At 37.1% G+C, this 15,114-nt stretch overlaps 2 protein-coding genes across 2 annotated transcripts; one reads left to right on the top strand and one right to left on the bottom strand.

Annotated features, from left to right (window-relative positions):
* Positions 1 to 3,302: 3,302 nt before the first annotated feature.
* Positions 3,303 to 5,827, bottom strand: mrpl36 (mitochondrial ribosomal protein L36). The gene is made up of 2 exons (XM_059349683.1): positions 5,717 to 5,827; positions 3,303 to 3,783 (listed from the first exon to the last, which is right to left on the bottom strand). The coding sequence occupies exon 2, from the start codon at positions 3,770 to 3,772 to the stop codon at positions 3,392 to 3,394; it is 381 nt and encodes a 126-aa protein (XP_059205666.1). The 5' UTR covers positions 3,773 to 3,783; positions 5,717 to 5,827; the 3' UTR covers positions 3,303 to 3,391.
* A 1,690-nt stretch (positions 5,828 to 7,517) lies between these two features.
* ndufs6 (NADH:ubiquinone oxidoreductase subunit S6) lies at positions 7,518 to 10,444 on the top strand. The gene is made up of 4 exons (XM_059349681.1): positions 7,518 to 7,688; positions 8,528 to 8,581; positions 9,004 to 9,126; positions 10,308 to 10,444. The coding sequence occupies exons 1-4, from the start codon at positions 7,545 to 7,547 to the stop codon at positions 10,374 to 10,376; spliced, it is 390 nt and encodes a 129-aa protein (XP_059205664.1). The 5' UTR covers positions 7,518 to 7,544; the 3' UTR covers positions 10,377 to 10,444.
* Positions 10,445 to 15,114: the final 4,670 nt, after the last annotated feature.

Genomic DNA, 15,114 nt, shown 5'->3' with positions numbered 1-15,114 from the left:
TATCTTATTACTTAAACGGGGCAGATGCATGTATATGTATAGGGCTTTATATACTGTATGTGTGTAAATGTTTATATGTTTATGTACATCTGTTTAATGGTGTCTATGTGAGTATGTGTATGAATATGTATATGCATCTAGCCTACGCTGTTGTAGTTTAGGTTGGGGGTTTTTTCGGTTCGAAAAGAAGAATTAATAAAATGAAAAAAGAAAAAAAAAATGAAAAAAGGTGTGTGAACAACAATCTATGCATACATGTTGTTATTATAACCATCAAGTGTAAACTGTTTGCTCACTGACCTCAGTAAAAATCAGTCGCATGTGAGCTCTAACTTGTCCATTTCTACCTAGAGACACACCCCTATTACAGTATTTCACCATCTCTACTGCATTAATGGGAAAATCTTTGGAGCAGCTATAATAATTTTAGTGCATAAGTGCACACAAGCAGGTGTTTTGTTGTCCCTTGTTCCTCCATCAGTGCATATTAACCTTTGGGACATCTATTCAAGTGGGTGGAAGCTGTAGGCTCAGTGTTTGTTGCAAAACATCAGTCAGGTTTCCATGCCTGCACAGTTTGAATGTTACAGCCAGTTGATACTATTGTGTGCATTGTGATTTCTTTGTCTCTCAGTAATGATGCACTGATAGAAAAGGTGACTGTAGATTTTAAGATTATCAGCGAGTTTCTGACATGACCTGAAAAACATGTAAGCAGACTAGTTTGCTAGATAATATTGCAACAACACTGGTAACACAGCTGGTCTGGAACGACAGGAGCAATAGGTGACAGATACAAAAAATCTTTCCTTCCAAATGCCATCACACTGTACAATAACAAATAATAGTCTGGTTCATTACATACTGTCTATGCACTTTATGTGTTTTTTATGCACACTGTTCATTGCACCTTATTTGTTTCATAGCACCAACATTTTTATACTGTATATTCATATCTATTCTGCACTGGAATTCTATTCTACTCCTTAATACATACTCCTTCTTTAGACACTTTATTTTTTATTGTATTTTATTGTATTTTTATATTTTATTGCTTGAAGTATGCCTAGGTTGTTCTTTTTATTTAATTGTGTTGTTATTGTCTCTGTGTGTAATGCTGCTGCTACACTGTAATTTCCCAGCTTGGGATAAATAAAGTATATCTATCTATCTATCTATCTATCTATCTATCTATCTAAAAGTGTATTACTTCCAGGTTCCTACACCTTTTTACAATGTCAAATTAAGGCACTTTTCAAGCATTTCAAAGGTGCATTTTCAAACTTATCCAGCACATTGCAACCCAGGTAAATTACATAATTATAAACAGTACATACAGTAAACTATTTGCTCTACTTCTTCATCATACAAAATTGGACGTTATTGTGCTAAAATGAAACCAAAGTTATGTTAGGTTTCATTTTTCAAAAATGTTTTACCTGTTTGTAAATAGTCTTGGCATCCTATATGCCATGAATTCCAAGTAGTTTCAATAACTTTTCCAACTGTAAATACACTACATTAAAATTCAAGTGTTTTCAAGGATTTCCAGCACCTTTAGGACACCGATGACAAGGCAGGCTGGATTTATGTAGCATAGACTTTGGCTCCCTCATGTGGAAGAACGATGAAGTGACTCTGAAACAACAGGATAATGTTTGTGTGATCAAAGCATTTTTGTTTACTAAATTTTAGGGGGGGGGGGGGGGGGGGGGGATTCTTCAGTCTGGTATGTCAGTGATTAGAAATATTTGTTTTGATGCAATTCTATTTTCTCCAACTTGTTCCCTAGAGTCCCAAAATTTCTCTCTCCCAAAATTGCTATAAAAACACTAATTTCTTTAACCAACATCAGTCCTGATCATAACTACAAAAGACCTATTGATATAGAAGAATATTCAGTTAGTTTACATAATGCCACTGTTTTTTCACATGATAAACATGCATTACATTGTATTATTTTCTGTATACTAAATGCAAGAAGGGTTTCCATTCAAAGTCTGGGGTATGTCGGTGCTTAACAACATATATTTTTGATTGATTGCATCAAAAACTGCAGTGCTCCATAATTAGCACTATTAATGCAAGCAGAAACCAGGGGACTGTTCCAAAAACGAGTTTACCAAATAAGCAAGGTTTATTTCAGTTAGTCTGAATCAATGTTGGTTGAGTCTGTCCCATAAGGCATATTCTGCTGGCATAAGTTTCAATAATTACTGACCTTCAACTGTGTTTAATTGCCTTTTTTCTAAGAAATCAACTTAAAATGGGTCAAACTAAACAAAAGTATTCAGACTTATTTAAACACGCTTTTGCAACAGGCCAAAAGGACAATAGCATGTACTTGCCCCAAACATAAGCAAATGGTTCAGTCTAGTGGAAAATAGTAAAATGTATCATATTTAAGACAGTGTTCTGGATTCAAAGCCTGATATAATATAATGCAGTGTCAAGTGATCAAAAGTGGTTATAATTAGGCATTTTTGTCCTTCAGGTTCTGAGCGTCTATTTTCGGAAACAGTTTATTAAACACTTGACTATGACAGGAGCTGAAGCTGAACTTCCAAAATTTGGAAAGAAAAATAGAAACTCACACCCTGGCTAAATGTATTCCTCATGCATTACCAGAGCCAAAAGTATAAATAAGGGCAAAGAGAAGCATTTTACATAATCTTGGAGACTTTGCCCTCCTAGACTAATCTTATATTAGCTATGTTCACATGTTGTAGAAGTATAAGAATATGATGGTTAACCCTTTATCAGGCAAAGAACTATATTTGGTAACTTCAGGTAATATTTCGAGAAAAAAGTTGCAAATTTACGAGAAAAAAAGCAACTTTTTTCTCCCAGATTCACTACTTTAACTCTTAATAGGACACTTGAAATACTTGCAAATTCCAAATTTTAACCCTAGAGAATATTGGAGGATATTACATACTGCCAGGATGTGTAAAAAAACGACAATAATATTGAGAAAAAAAGGCAAATCTACGAGAAAAAAAATGCGTAGATTTATGGGATTTAAAGTGGTGAATCAGTTTTTTCTCGTAAATCTGCAACTTTTTTCGCACAGATTTGCCACTTTAAATCTCTTAAATCTGCAACTTTTTTTCTTGTAGATTTGCCACTTTAATCTAGTAAATTTGCAACTTTTTTTCTCGAAATATTACCTGAAGTTACCAAATATAGTTCTTTGCCTGATAAAGGGTTAACAGAATGCTACAATTCACATTCTTCACCTTGAAAAAACTGTGTTCTGAGCCACAAATGTTAAGAAGAAAAGAGGAAAGCAGTGAAAAGAGTTATACACATTGTTCAGCCAAACTATTTATTTTGCATCACAGTTTTTCTAAATTTCCAGAAAAAATCTTCTCAACACTCCTTCAACATTTTAACCCTGCCTCTGCTTGTGTCTTGGATGTGCCCTGCACAACACAAACAAACGCCCCCTCCGTCGAGTAAAATAACAGTCTTTGCAGCGCCTCTTTAGGGCCGTCTTGGTTTTCATCCCTGCAGAGGGCTGGATGCAGGGAAGATGCTGATACTGTCCCAACAGAGACGCTCCACACTGAGCAGAGGAGCCGGACGAGGGGGGCTGGATGGAGCTGGTTCTGGTTGGAGCCAGCAGCAGTGTGCGGGGAGCTGTGGTGAGGGTGCAGAGACTCCTGTAGGCACTGGCTGCTGGTGAGGAGACGCACAGATTGAACCGGCTCATGTGGGCCACTTGGCGAGTCAGGGAGGTGGCCAGGTTCTTCAAGAGGAGGGAGGCCATGGTGTCAAACACTACAGAAGGAGACAGAGAGACATGATTCAAATGCAACTGCAGAGGGAAAATGTAGATATCACAATTAGACATAGCAATGTTTATCAATAAGCTTCATCCCTTGTGGTGTGGAAGTGACCGGGGTCATTCTTTTATGTGTAAGGCATAATCAGGCTTGACTTAAATATTGCTTTCCTATTTTTGGTAATATTTCGAAAAAAAAGTTGCAAATTTACGAGAAAAAAGTGGGAAAAAGCAACTTTTTTCTCCCAGATTCACTACTTTAACTATTAATAGGACACTCATTGAAATACTTGCAAATTCCAAATTTTAACCCCAGAGAATATTGGAGGATATTACATACTGCCAGGATGTGTAAAAATTTTTTTCAAAAATAATATTGAGAAAAAAAGGCAAATCTATGAGAAAAAATGCGTAGATTTATGGGATTTAAAGTGGTGAATCAGTTTTTTCTCATAAATCTGCGACTTTTTTCGCACAGATTTGCCCCTTTAAATCTCTTTAAAAACTAAATATAACAAATAAACACACATACAGAGTTATTTAATATGAAAGTGAGCCATCTTCCACCAGCAACTTGGCATTTTTTTTAAATTAACTGGAAATACAATAGTATAGTATATTATTAGTGTAAACATTTAAAATGCAGCCACAAACTGGTCAAAATTTCAACAGGAATTAAAATTCTAGTATGTACTGCAGTGGCAATCAACTTCAATCCAACCCTTTTCTTATTCACATTGAAAAAATGTTATGTCTTTTTTAATACAGATCCCGTAAAATATGTTAATTGTGCTTTTCATTCTGTCCCTGGCAGGAGCTGTTTATCTTTATGAATTATTCCAAAATCCGTGTGACTGCATGATGGAGGAGATTCCAGTGATTTTTGTATTTCTTTCAAATGAAACCAAAGCATTTGCAACTAAAATGCATAAAAAATTTCTGCCTTAAATATCAATCTGGTTTTGCTGAGTCAGACGCCATCATACATTTCCTGGAGAGCTTATTGACTAATTGATTAATTGCAATGGTACTATTGTATAAAGGCAAAGGTGTCAAATATAATGGTAATTTTCCAATATAAATATCATAGGTGTTGATAGACCGTAGAGCAAATACTGCTCAGCTATTCTATGAATCATGAAAGTCTAAATCATATATAAAGCAAGACTCTTGAAACATTTAGCAACTTAATGCAAATACACGTGGAACCTTGCATGTGCCTGTTCAGACTGAAAGCTGTTACACATGTACACGTATTCCTTACTATTTACACAGATTCAGCTATGATGTACATGCACAGGTTATTACTTCTGTGTTATTGCGCCACCTACTGGTCACAGGCCTGTACAACAACAATTCAACAACTTCAAAAACTCTTCACGAGCTCTTAAAGCAACAAAAACTTCTTAAGCTTTGATCATTTTTGTTTATGTCCAATGCTTTTATTTTATTTTATTTTATATGATATTACATGGTTTAGCTGTGATATCCCTTACACAAATGTATTATAAAAGCCTGTGGTAAAAAATAAAAAAAGACAACAAAGGATGACTATTATATAAAACATTTACTCAAACTGCCTTTTCAATCACATCAACAAAATAGTTTTGTATATTAAGTTTGTGAAGTTATAATTGTAAGTGTGCATTATATAAATAACAAGAACAGATTAAAATTAGCACTGTGTAAAGTCTGGTACTATAACTGTACTGTACACCGCCCCTGTTTTAAATAAACCAATAAATAATGAATGGATGAGACAACAGAAGGATGCCCCTGTAGGATAGTTAACGTCAGCTGTGCACATGCTAAGGAGACTAGCATGTCACAGTTGACCTGCTAACGCCAAATCCAGCCATAAAACAGCCCACATATTACTCCCCGACATGGCACTGTCACATGTCACAAAACCAAAGAGCGTGTACAAACCTGTCAGGAGTCCCTTGGAGGTCAAAATAAGGGAGATGTCCCTGAATGTTGCGTTTTAATCGCCACAACGCGACCGTGGTGCCGTTCTTACTTGTGGTTGGGATACAACTGCTTCCGGTTTTTATTTTATGTCATTTTTGCCCTCAGTTTAGACTTTCAGGAAGTCAATGCCTGCCTCCTTTGCTATAAGCACAACCTAAATCCAAAATGACTGCAGTGTTAGTTGTTATCTTTCATACTATGTACCTAAATACAGTGGTGGAAAGTAAAAAAGTACATTTACTCAAGTACTCTACTTAAGTACAATTTTGACTTACTTGTACTTTACTTGAGTATTTCCATTTTATGTCACTTTATACTTCTACTCCACTACATTTTAGAGGCAAATATTTTACTTTTTACTCCACTACATTTAGCTGCTTTAGCTTTAGTTACTTTACAGGCCGTGATTTAACATAAAAAAATACATTTGAAGTGGTTTGACTTGTTGTTTTTTTAACTAAACCTTGTAACAGTATATTAAATAGTTAAAACGATCCCTAACTTGATCAAATTACATTTGATTACTTGTGCTGCTTACATAAATACATCATAATATTAATCCAATAATATGCTTGATATATATAAAATAATCTGAGTGGGTCCATTCTGCATAACGTGTACTTTTATTTTTGATACTTTAAGTACATTTTGATGCTGATCATTTTTTACTTTTACTTCAGTAAGTTTTGAATGCAGGACTTTTACTTGTAGTGGAGTAATTTCACAGTGTGGAATTAGTACTTTTACTTAAGTAAGAGATCTGAATACTTCTCCCACCACTGCCTAAATATAAGGATTACGCTGGAAAATTTGTTGTCGGTGGTACATTGTTGAAGGGCTTTGAACCTGTGAGGTAAAACACGGGGCAGATAAATACTAATACCAAATCCAAAATGACTGCAGTGTTAGTTGTTATATTTCATACTATGTACCTAAATATAAGGATTTCGCTGGGAAACTTGTTGTCGGTGGTGGTTCTACACAGGGGCCTCCAGGGGCCACTGCCCCTGTGAAGAAGCCTTTGGCCCCTGCTGTGGCCCCTGTGTCAAATTGTTCAAACAATATCTCATTGTACACAAAAGGAACCCAGAATGTGTACATTGTATAATAGTTTAACTCTATGGAGTCTTATTGGGCTATTTTGTCCATTTTTGAATCCTTTTCATGTCTTTACGTGTCTTTGTAAGTCATTTTGTGTCTTTTTTGGTCATTTGTGTCTTTTTGTGTCTTTTTTCGTCATTTTTATGTCTTCTGTGGGGTTTTTTTTGTTATTCTGTCCTCTCATTTTGTGTCTTTTTTTTGTCATTTTGTGTCTTCTTTCGTCATTTTTATGTCTTCTGTGGGGTTTTTTTTGTTATTCTGTCCTCTCATTTTGTGTCTTTTTTTTTGTCATTTTGTGTCTTTTTTCGTCATTTTTATGTCTTCTGTGGGGGTTTTTTTGTTATTCTGTCCTCTCATTTTGTGTCTTTTTTCGTCATTTTTATGTCTTCTGTGGGTTTTTTTTTTGTTATTCTGTCCTCTCATTTTGTGTCTTTTTTTTGTCATTTTGTGTCTTCTTTTGTCATTTTTATGTCTTTTCAAGACATTCAAAGATTTTGAATGCAAATGTGCCCCTCTGATTAAACACTGGCCCCTCCTTGGCCCCCACAGTAAAACTGGTCTAGAACCGCCACTGGTCGGTGGTACATTGTTGAAGGGCTTTGAACCTGTGAGGTAAAACTCGGGGCAGACACATATCTAATACCAGAACACTGCAAGGCATCTTGGGAAACAGGCTGTTGTAAACATGGCGGCCGCAGTAGGCAGAGTTCTGTCCTTCAGTAGAAATGCGAAGGTGCTTGTTTCGCCTTTGAAGCTGTCTGCTGTACCTGTTCACCGGTACAGTCTAGAGGTTTCTTCTACCGGCGAGGCTATTACTCACACCGGACAGGTAAGCTTTAAAGTGGTTATCTATCTGCTCTTACTGGGTATGCTAACATTAGCTTAGCCTTGCGTCAGTGCAGCTGCTACCATTATCAAACAGCATTACTTCTGACTTGGCTCTAAAAGTTCAGCTTTACCGTTTAGATCTCGGGCATTGCTTGTAAAAAGCTGATATCCAGTGTGTCTAAATATCAATGTTATTTAACCCTATAAAGCCAAGTGTATCATATTTGATACATAAGTTTTTGAGACCTCTACATCATCAGTGTGATATTTTTCCCCCTGAAAAACCTGATGAATACATGAATTGATGATTAAAAAAACTGAGCAACAAATTTCACAAAAATACCAGATGTAATAAAAAAGATTTGCTGGTTCCACTGGTGGATCTGTCATTACTGCGTGAAAACTTCATATCAGCAGATGTATGATGTTGTTTTATATGGAAAAAAAAGATTTTGTATGTTTGAGGAAAATGTAAAAAGGAAAGTCAAAGTTTTATTTGGTTAAAAATATCAGGTTTTATGTGATTATGTTAGTTCAAGAAAAGCAAATTGTGAGCAACAAATTGCACAAAAAGACCTGATGTATCAAATATGATCCAAATTAAATTCATATATGAAAATTGATATTGAATTTAAAAAAATGTTAGCCGGTTCAACAAACACTCCAGTATTGAAAATTTAGAATTTTTTGGCAATTATTTCACGGTTCAGGCTTTATAGGGTTAAACGAATAGCTGATGCACTTGTCTGTGTCTCGGCTAGCAAGCTAGAGTCCAAAACGAACATTAGTAACAGTTGTCTTCTACTCCAATTTGTAACGTTTTGTGTTTTTATCTCTCAGGTGTATGATGAAAAGGACCCCAGGAGAGCCAGATTCGTTGGCAGACAGAAAGAGGTAAGAAGTAACTAACAAACAAGTTTAACACTACCCAGAGTGTAGCTAATTTAACCTCAAAGCAAATCTGGGTTATACGGTGTTTTTTAAGGCAATCTGAAATCGATTTCTGTCTCTAATGTCATCATATTCGTAAATCAGGCCACACAACCACAACTATTCAAATAAAAAATTCAGCACACATTGTTGAAAACATTTCTATTGGAAAAATGGCCATGCTAACCCATTCATAAACAGGATGTATGCAAGCACAATGAATAGATGGCACACACAGAAGAGCAGTCATAATCGAAATATAAATTATGCACACTATTACAGCTTCACTGACAAATGTTTCTGAAAACTTTGTGTCGTTTACCTGTTCCCAGTAAAAACCTACTTTTATTAAGCCAATAATGACAGAAATCACATTTTGTGTTAAGGTGAATAAGAACTTTGCCATCAATCTGGTGGCAGAGGAGCCAGTGACCGACATTGGAGCCAGGGTGGTGTCCTGTGATGGAGGCGGAGGAGCACTGGGTCATCCCAAAGTCTACATCAACCTGGTAAGAGCCTACACACACACACACACACACACACACACACACACTCTAATATGATTAAATAATTTGGAGTGGTTCAATTTGACCATTATCACAAAACATGACGAGCACAACCAGTGACTTGATCAGTCATTGTGTTTTATGGTGGCTCTTTACTATTTGTTTACCAGCAACCAATACTGTGGTTACTGTGAATCAGATCAAAGTGTTGTTGTAGTTTAATGTGGCACATGTTCCTTAAGGTTACTTGTATTTATTTAATTGAGATAATTGGTTGGTTGATGTTTTTTTAATGGCCGATACCAATAGTTAGAGAGCAGAACAGCTGATATATAATTCTGATATCATGTTGTTGGGTTATTTTTGTGTCCAATAAAATACAACAAGTAATAATAAAAAACAAATGAGACATAACATTGCTTAAGTTAAATGTATGCAATACTGTTTTTAAGCTAGTGAGGCTTACATTTCGTATTCCAGCTCATGTTATTTGGATTTTCTCCCTAAAAAAACAACTGAAATCAATCTAATCATACAGACAGTCAACATTGTATAAATTTTGAAAAGTGGTCATTTACATATATTTAATAGTTAAGAATTTAAGTGAGACATTTTTCGTAATTGGCCTTGTAAGCACTTGAAATTTAGTCTGTGCCGTGCCCCAGAGACAATAAAAATAGCAGCTTATACCTCTAACAATGAACAATAGAATAATGACTGTGGCCAAACACCATGGGTGCTTTAAATTGGTTATATTCAGATTTAAGTGTAAAGAAAAACTGTCAGAATTCCATGGCAGACCAGAGTGAGTCAACAAAGTGATGCAAGTTAACCTGCATTGTTTACAATGAAGTGTCAATAATACAGCTATATTATGTAGCATGGAAGCATGAAATAAACTTCAATTTTGGTCTCCGGTTAAGTCTGGGACAGTTGCAGGTCACTAAAAGTGAATTTTCAGCTGATGCACATTATTTAAAATTGGCATCAATCTACCACTTATTGAGCTCCGGGTCATAGGAAATGTTAAATTGTTTAATCTGATTTCAGGAATAGAGTCTTAAACATGAACCATTTTATCCAAGCCATATTACTCTCAGTGATATCTGAAGATGGAAAGAATTCCTATAGACCTTTGTTCCATATTCTAGATTCTAACTATCATTTTTTGTCGCTTTTTCCAGGATAAAGACACAAAAGTGGGCACATGTGGATACTGTGGACTACAGTTCAAGCAGAAGCATCATCACTGAACATTTCCTCTGTCTTTGCTTCTCTGTATAAATTGCCATATTGGTTAATAAATTATATGTTGTCTGTCTCTCTGAGAGTGCATTATTCTTGATTAATGGAGCCTCATGATATTAGTGTTGCAACACATCTGTCTTTATGACTACATACATGGTAGTGTATGTGCACAATGCATCCAGAATTGAGTGAATATCTACAGATGTTTATTTGATGATTGTATGACTGATTGTGCAAAGTGTAACTCTGGGACACTATGTTAGTTGGTTGCAGTTCCCCCTGTGACAGGCAGAGGTCAGCAGTGTCCTGCAGATGTCTATTGTCTACTACAACAAAGGTAGAGAGATGCTGTTGTGTGCAGAAATAAAAGCCAAGTTTCAGATATTCTCTTCTATTGTGCAAAACAAAGCTTTTTAGTTATGCAAAAGCTAAATATTTGTTCTAAACTATAATAAGAGCTGATGAAAGCTGCACTGCACCTTAAAATGCTGCTCCATCTGCTCTATTGTTATCTGCACAAGTAGGATTTCTTTATTTCCTGCATCTGAAAAAACACATAAAAAACAGATTGCGTGTGATTGCAGTTCTTTGAACTTGCCTTTATCAATAAGCAGTGGAGATATGGCTCATCTCTACTGTTTACTGGAAGGAGCATTGAGAGGACCTTAGCATTCCTTGTGCATCGGTCCCACACAATCTGCGATGTAGAGTCTCGCTCTGCCAAGCCTGGAGGACATCAGGAGGGAGCCAGCCTGATAAGACACAGTAGTGCGGAACAATACATGTTTGAAGAAGATCATATATATATTTCATCGGGCTTATTCTCCATAGACCTCTGCATGCCAAATTGGCCTACGCTTGGCTCAGGCTCCAGACAGCACTAGCCTGTTCTGTCCCCAGTGATGCAGCCAGTGGAACTGCATTTTCCACACCATAGAGCTCAGGTTGGGAAGAGTAGTCAGCCTGATATAATTGGCCCTGGTGACTCCTGGAAGTGAGGCTTATGCTGTAGTTAACCTCATCTATAGTCAGACCACTTTGGATGATTGAAGGGGAGAGAGGTGCATTGTTAAAACGAGGCAGGCGAGCCGGGTCAGTGTCAGAGAGCTGACTGGTTGGTCTTGCGGTTGGTAAGTCTGAGTGGTTCAGAGGTGGTGGTTGGTTGAGTTGGAGGCATTGCCACGGGCAAAATCTTCAGATGAAACTGAGCATATGAATTGAGCTGAATTAAACAGCACTGTGTTTTTGTGCTGGATTTAACCGCACTGTTTAATTATTCACTGCTCTTAAATGCACCAGCCGGTATAATAGAATATCCTTTAACATCAAATGTGTCAAGTATTTTAAGATTATAAATAGAGGTCTAACAAAATATCTATACACTTGAGTATTGTGATACTATGTTCTGTGACACCGTATTGATTTTCAGAAACACTATTGATTTTTTAATTTATTGAAAGATTCGTAGCAGACAGACTTGAAAGTAGTACTATGATGTTGGATGTTACAAAGGGACTCCACTGTTCAGACCGTATAAAAAAGGAACGTTTTTTTAAATAGGTTTTATGCATTATGCGGAGTATTCTTTTTTTATTATTGTGTACTATGATAAGATGTACAAAATTAGAATTAAAAAACTGTCGCAACATATAATAATTCAATAATAAATATTCAATCATATATTGAATCATAACCCCTGTATCATGATACGTATCATATCGCCAGATTCCGATCAATATACAGGCCTAATTATGAAGATTCAAACATGCAGCAACCTTTGAAAATGTCTTAAACATGCTTTATTTACGATTGTTTATAAATCTGTGAGGAAATTACTTCTCAATATTTTCCTAAACAGTTTATGGTCTCAATCACCTTTTTTCAAGTGTTTCTTAATTCAAAATGATTTAATTTAGTTAATTATGGTCACATTTAGGATAAAATAGATGATAAAGCAAGGTATGTTTATGGTGGAGCTACTTTATGATTGACAAGTTACTACAAAGGTGACCTGTGTGCTAATGACCCTTTTGTACTGTGAAAGGCTCAAATTTTTAAAGAGGAAAATTACTGATTACTGATTTTGCAGCCAATATGATATCATTTTTGAGTGTGAATGACAATAAAGCTTGTCTATAAGAATTTGTGCACCAGTCTGATGATGCAAACATACTTAGAAAGCTGCTTTCTTAAAAAAAAAAACCTTCCTTGAAGAATATCTAATTGTCAACTACACCACTACACCACATCAAGTAGTCACGCACCGTACTTCCCATCCCGTCGCTCTCCAGCTGCCTGTAGGTGACAGAGGAAATAATTTGTTTGTATCAGGTTGTTTGTCCAGTAGAGCACTGCAGGCATTGTTTTCTGCACTTTAGTTACTGTGAATTGTATCAATCACATATGAAATGATATCAGTGCATACAGGATAACATATACACTAAATAGCAATGTATCCATGATAGGCCAATATCGTCTGAATGGCATATTCTAGTCTTGCTCTAATTCCCACTTTAAAGTTATCGCAACATTAACTTCTTGTTTGTTTAGAATAAAAAACACTCTAAGGAGTTGGATGTTCATTTTGGTAATGGATGCCAAGTGCTAACCAATCTAGCTAGCGTGCGCTAGCGTTAGCTAATTACTTAGCTTCCTCTCGGCTCCCGATCTGTTCTGCACATACACTGGTTGCAAAAAAACATGAGGGCAACGAACCAAGATGGTGACAGGCAAAATGTCTATCTCAAGACTTTAAAATCAGAGTCCACGATCCAGTGGGTGACTTTGCGGTGACTACGTCCATTATTTTATACTGTCTAACGATTCTTCAGTTTGCACACACACTCATTCAACCTTAAACTGTCAAATCACCACAGGGGTCTATGGCTACATCCAGTTATCCACTTTCTTTTAAAATATTAGAAAAAATACAACTCCTAAGAATAATGTGACCTGTACTTTTGGGTCAGACCATTCAGACAAAGATAAGCTCAAATACGACTGTAATCATATTGAAAATCTGCTCACAGCTGAGCCACACAATAGATAATAGAGTTAAATGCCATTGAATTCCTGAACACAGCGCCCCTCCACAACAATCACTCACTCTATACAAAACATCCTCCTCGTCCCTGTAATTGCCCTATTAAAATATTTCTCCTTGAAGATGTGTCATATTACAGACCCTCAGGCTCATTATGGAGCTCCCTGCAGCCAATTATCTGAACCTCCATGTCTAGAAGCCACTGTGACCAAAAGGGGCTCACAGGCAGATCTGGGAGCAGCCCGTCCTCTTCAAATCTATACTTACTGTATGAGAGGCAAAACAGAAAACTGACCTTTGGTCATTGTCTCGGGGCGACTCCACTCAGCTCCACTTTAGAGTCAGGTGACAGAGCTTCTGACCTTTACCATGGAAATAATGACTTGTACTTGTGCCAGGAGCTCAGAGGGTTACCGCAGGGAGCGAGACACCTCTGGCGACATGTGACAGTTTTTGGAGAGAGAGAGTTTGCACTCAGCACTTTGATAGCCCCGGGAAACCAAAGTGTGTGTGACAAGACGCAAGAGACTTAGAACTGTGTGTATATGTATGCCAGAGTGTGTGTTTGAGTATGCGACAGAGGCACAGACGGTGTTGAAAGGAAATAGGTGTCAGACGGAGGGTGCAGAGAGGAGTAATTTGAAGTTGTCAATACTTCCTGTGCAGACATTCCTTCTGAAATTTAAAAGTAGAGGTGATTTAGGAAAACGGGGCCACGGAATGAATAGCAGGAATAATTAATTCAAGAAAAACATTACTTTTCTGAGTGGAAAAAGTCTTAATGCCTATCGCCTGTGTGTCAGTTCTCCCATAAGACACAAAAGGCTATATAACTGCTGGTGGTATGAGCCAGACAAGTAAACAGTGGCTCCAACATTCCCCGACCTGTTCTGCAACACTCTGAGGCTTAATCACATTATATGGCCCAGGGAGCAGGCCTTCGTGTCAGACTGGCTGTTGAGTGGCTCGCTTGTGTGTCGAAAGCAGACAGAGGTGAGGTGAGACGAGTGGAGGCAAGGAGGGAGGGAGGGAGAGGAGACGGATTGTGGAATGAGATGAGGGGTTAGGGAAGGAGAAGAGGAAGAAGAGAAGATGGGTGAATTGCTGGAGGTGTAAGGGGGGATAAATGTGAGAGGTCAGTGGAGGAAGATGGCGAGTGTGAAAAAGAGAGAGATCAGGAGAGAAAATGTAAATTACCTTCCCAAAAATCTTTTGTTAACTATACGGTTCAGACTTCTTCACCAGTTTCAAAGTTCATACCGTTAAAGTTAGCGACTAGCTGGTAAAAGTCTGTATTAAGGATGTGGAGTCACCATGACGTCACCCATTGAGGACATTTGAGGACTACTGATTAAAATCCTTGAGGTCAACGTTTTGGCCGTCGGCATTGCTTTATGCAGGTTGCCATATTGGTTTGTATTTGCAACCAGTGAGAACAGATTGGGGGTTGGAAAGTTGCTATGTGATCAGCTAATGCTAGTGCAAGCTAGCCACAGTCTGGCCCCTTTAGGAGACTAAAGGTCTCAGCAGGTCCTGAGTCTGTTTACTTCAAAGTGAAGTTAAACTATTCTTTCCTCAAGAGACACATAAGTCAATATTGGAATCATTTTTCACAAGCCACTTTTTTTTTTTTACATTAGACATTTTGGGACTAAATTGGAGTTTTTCAGACGGCATAATCAGGAGAAAATGCATTTTGT

Source organism: Centropristis striata, chromosome 14 (genome assembly GCF_030273125.1).
Source record: "Centropristis striata isolate RG_2023a ecotype Rhode Island chromosome 14, C.striata_1.0, whole genome shotgun sequence".
NCBI lineage: Eukaryota > Metazoa > Chordata > Actinopteri > Perciformes > Serranidae > Centropristis > Centropristis striata.
Note: the sequence above shows the minus strand (reverse complement) of the source record. Positions and strands in the feature narration are given on the sequence as shown.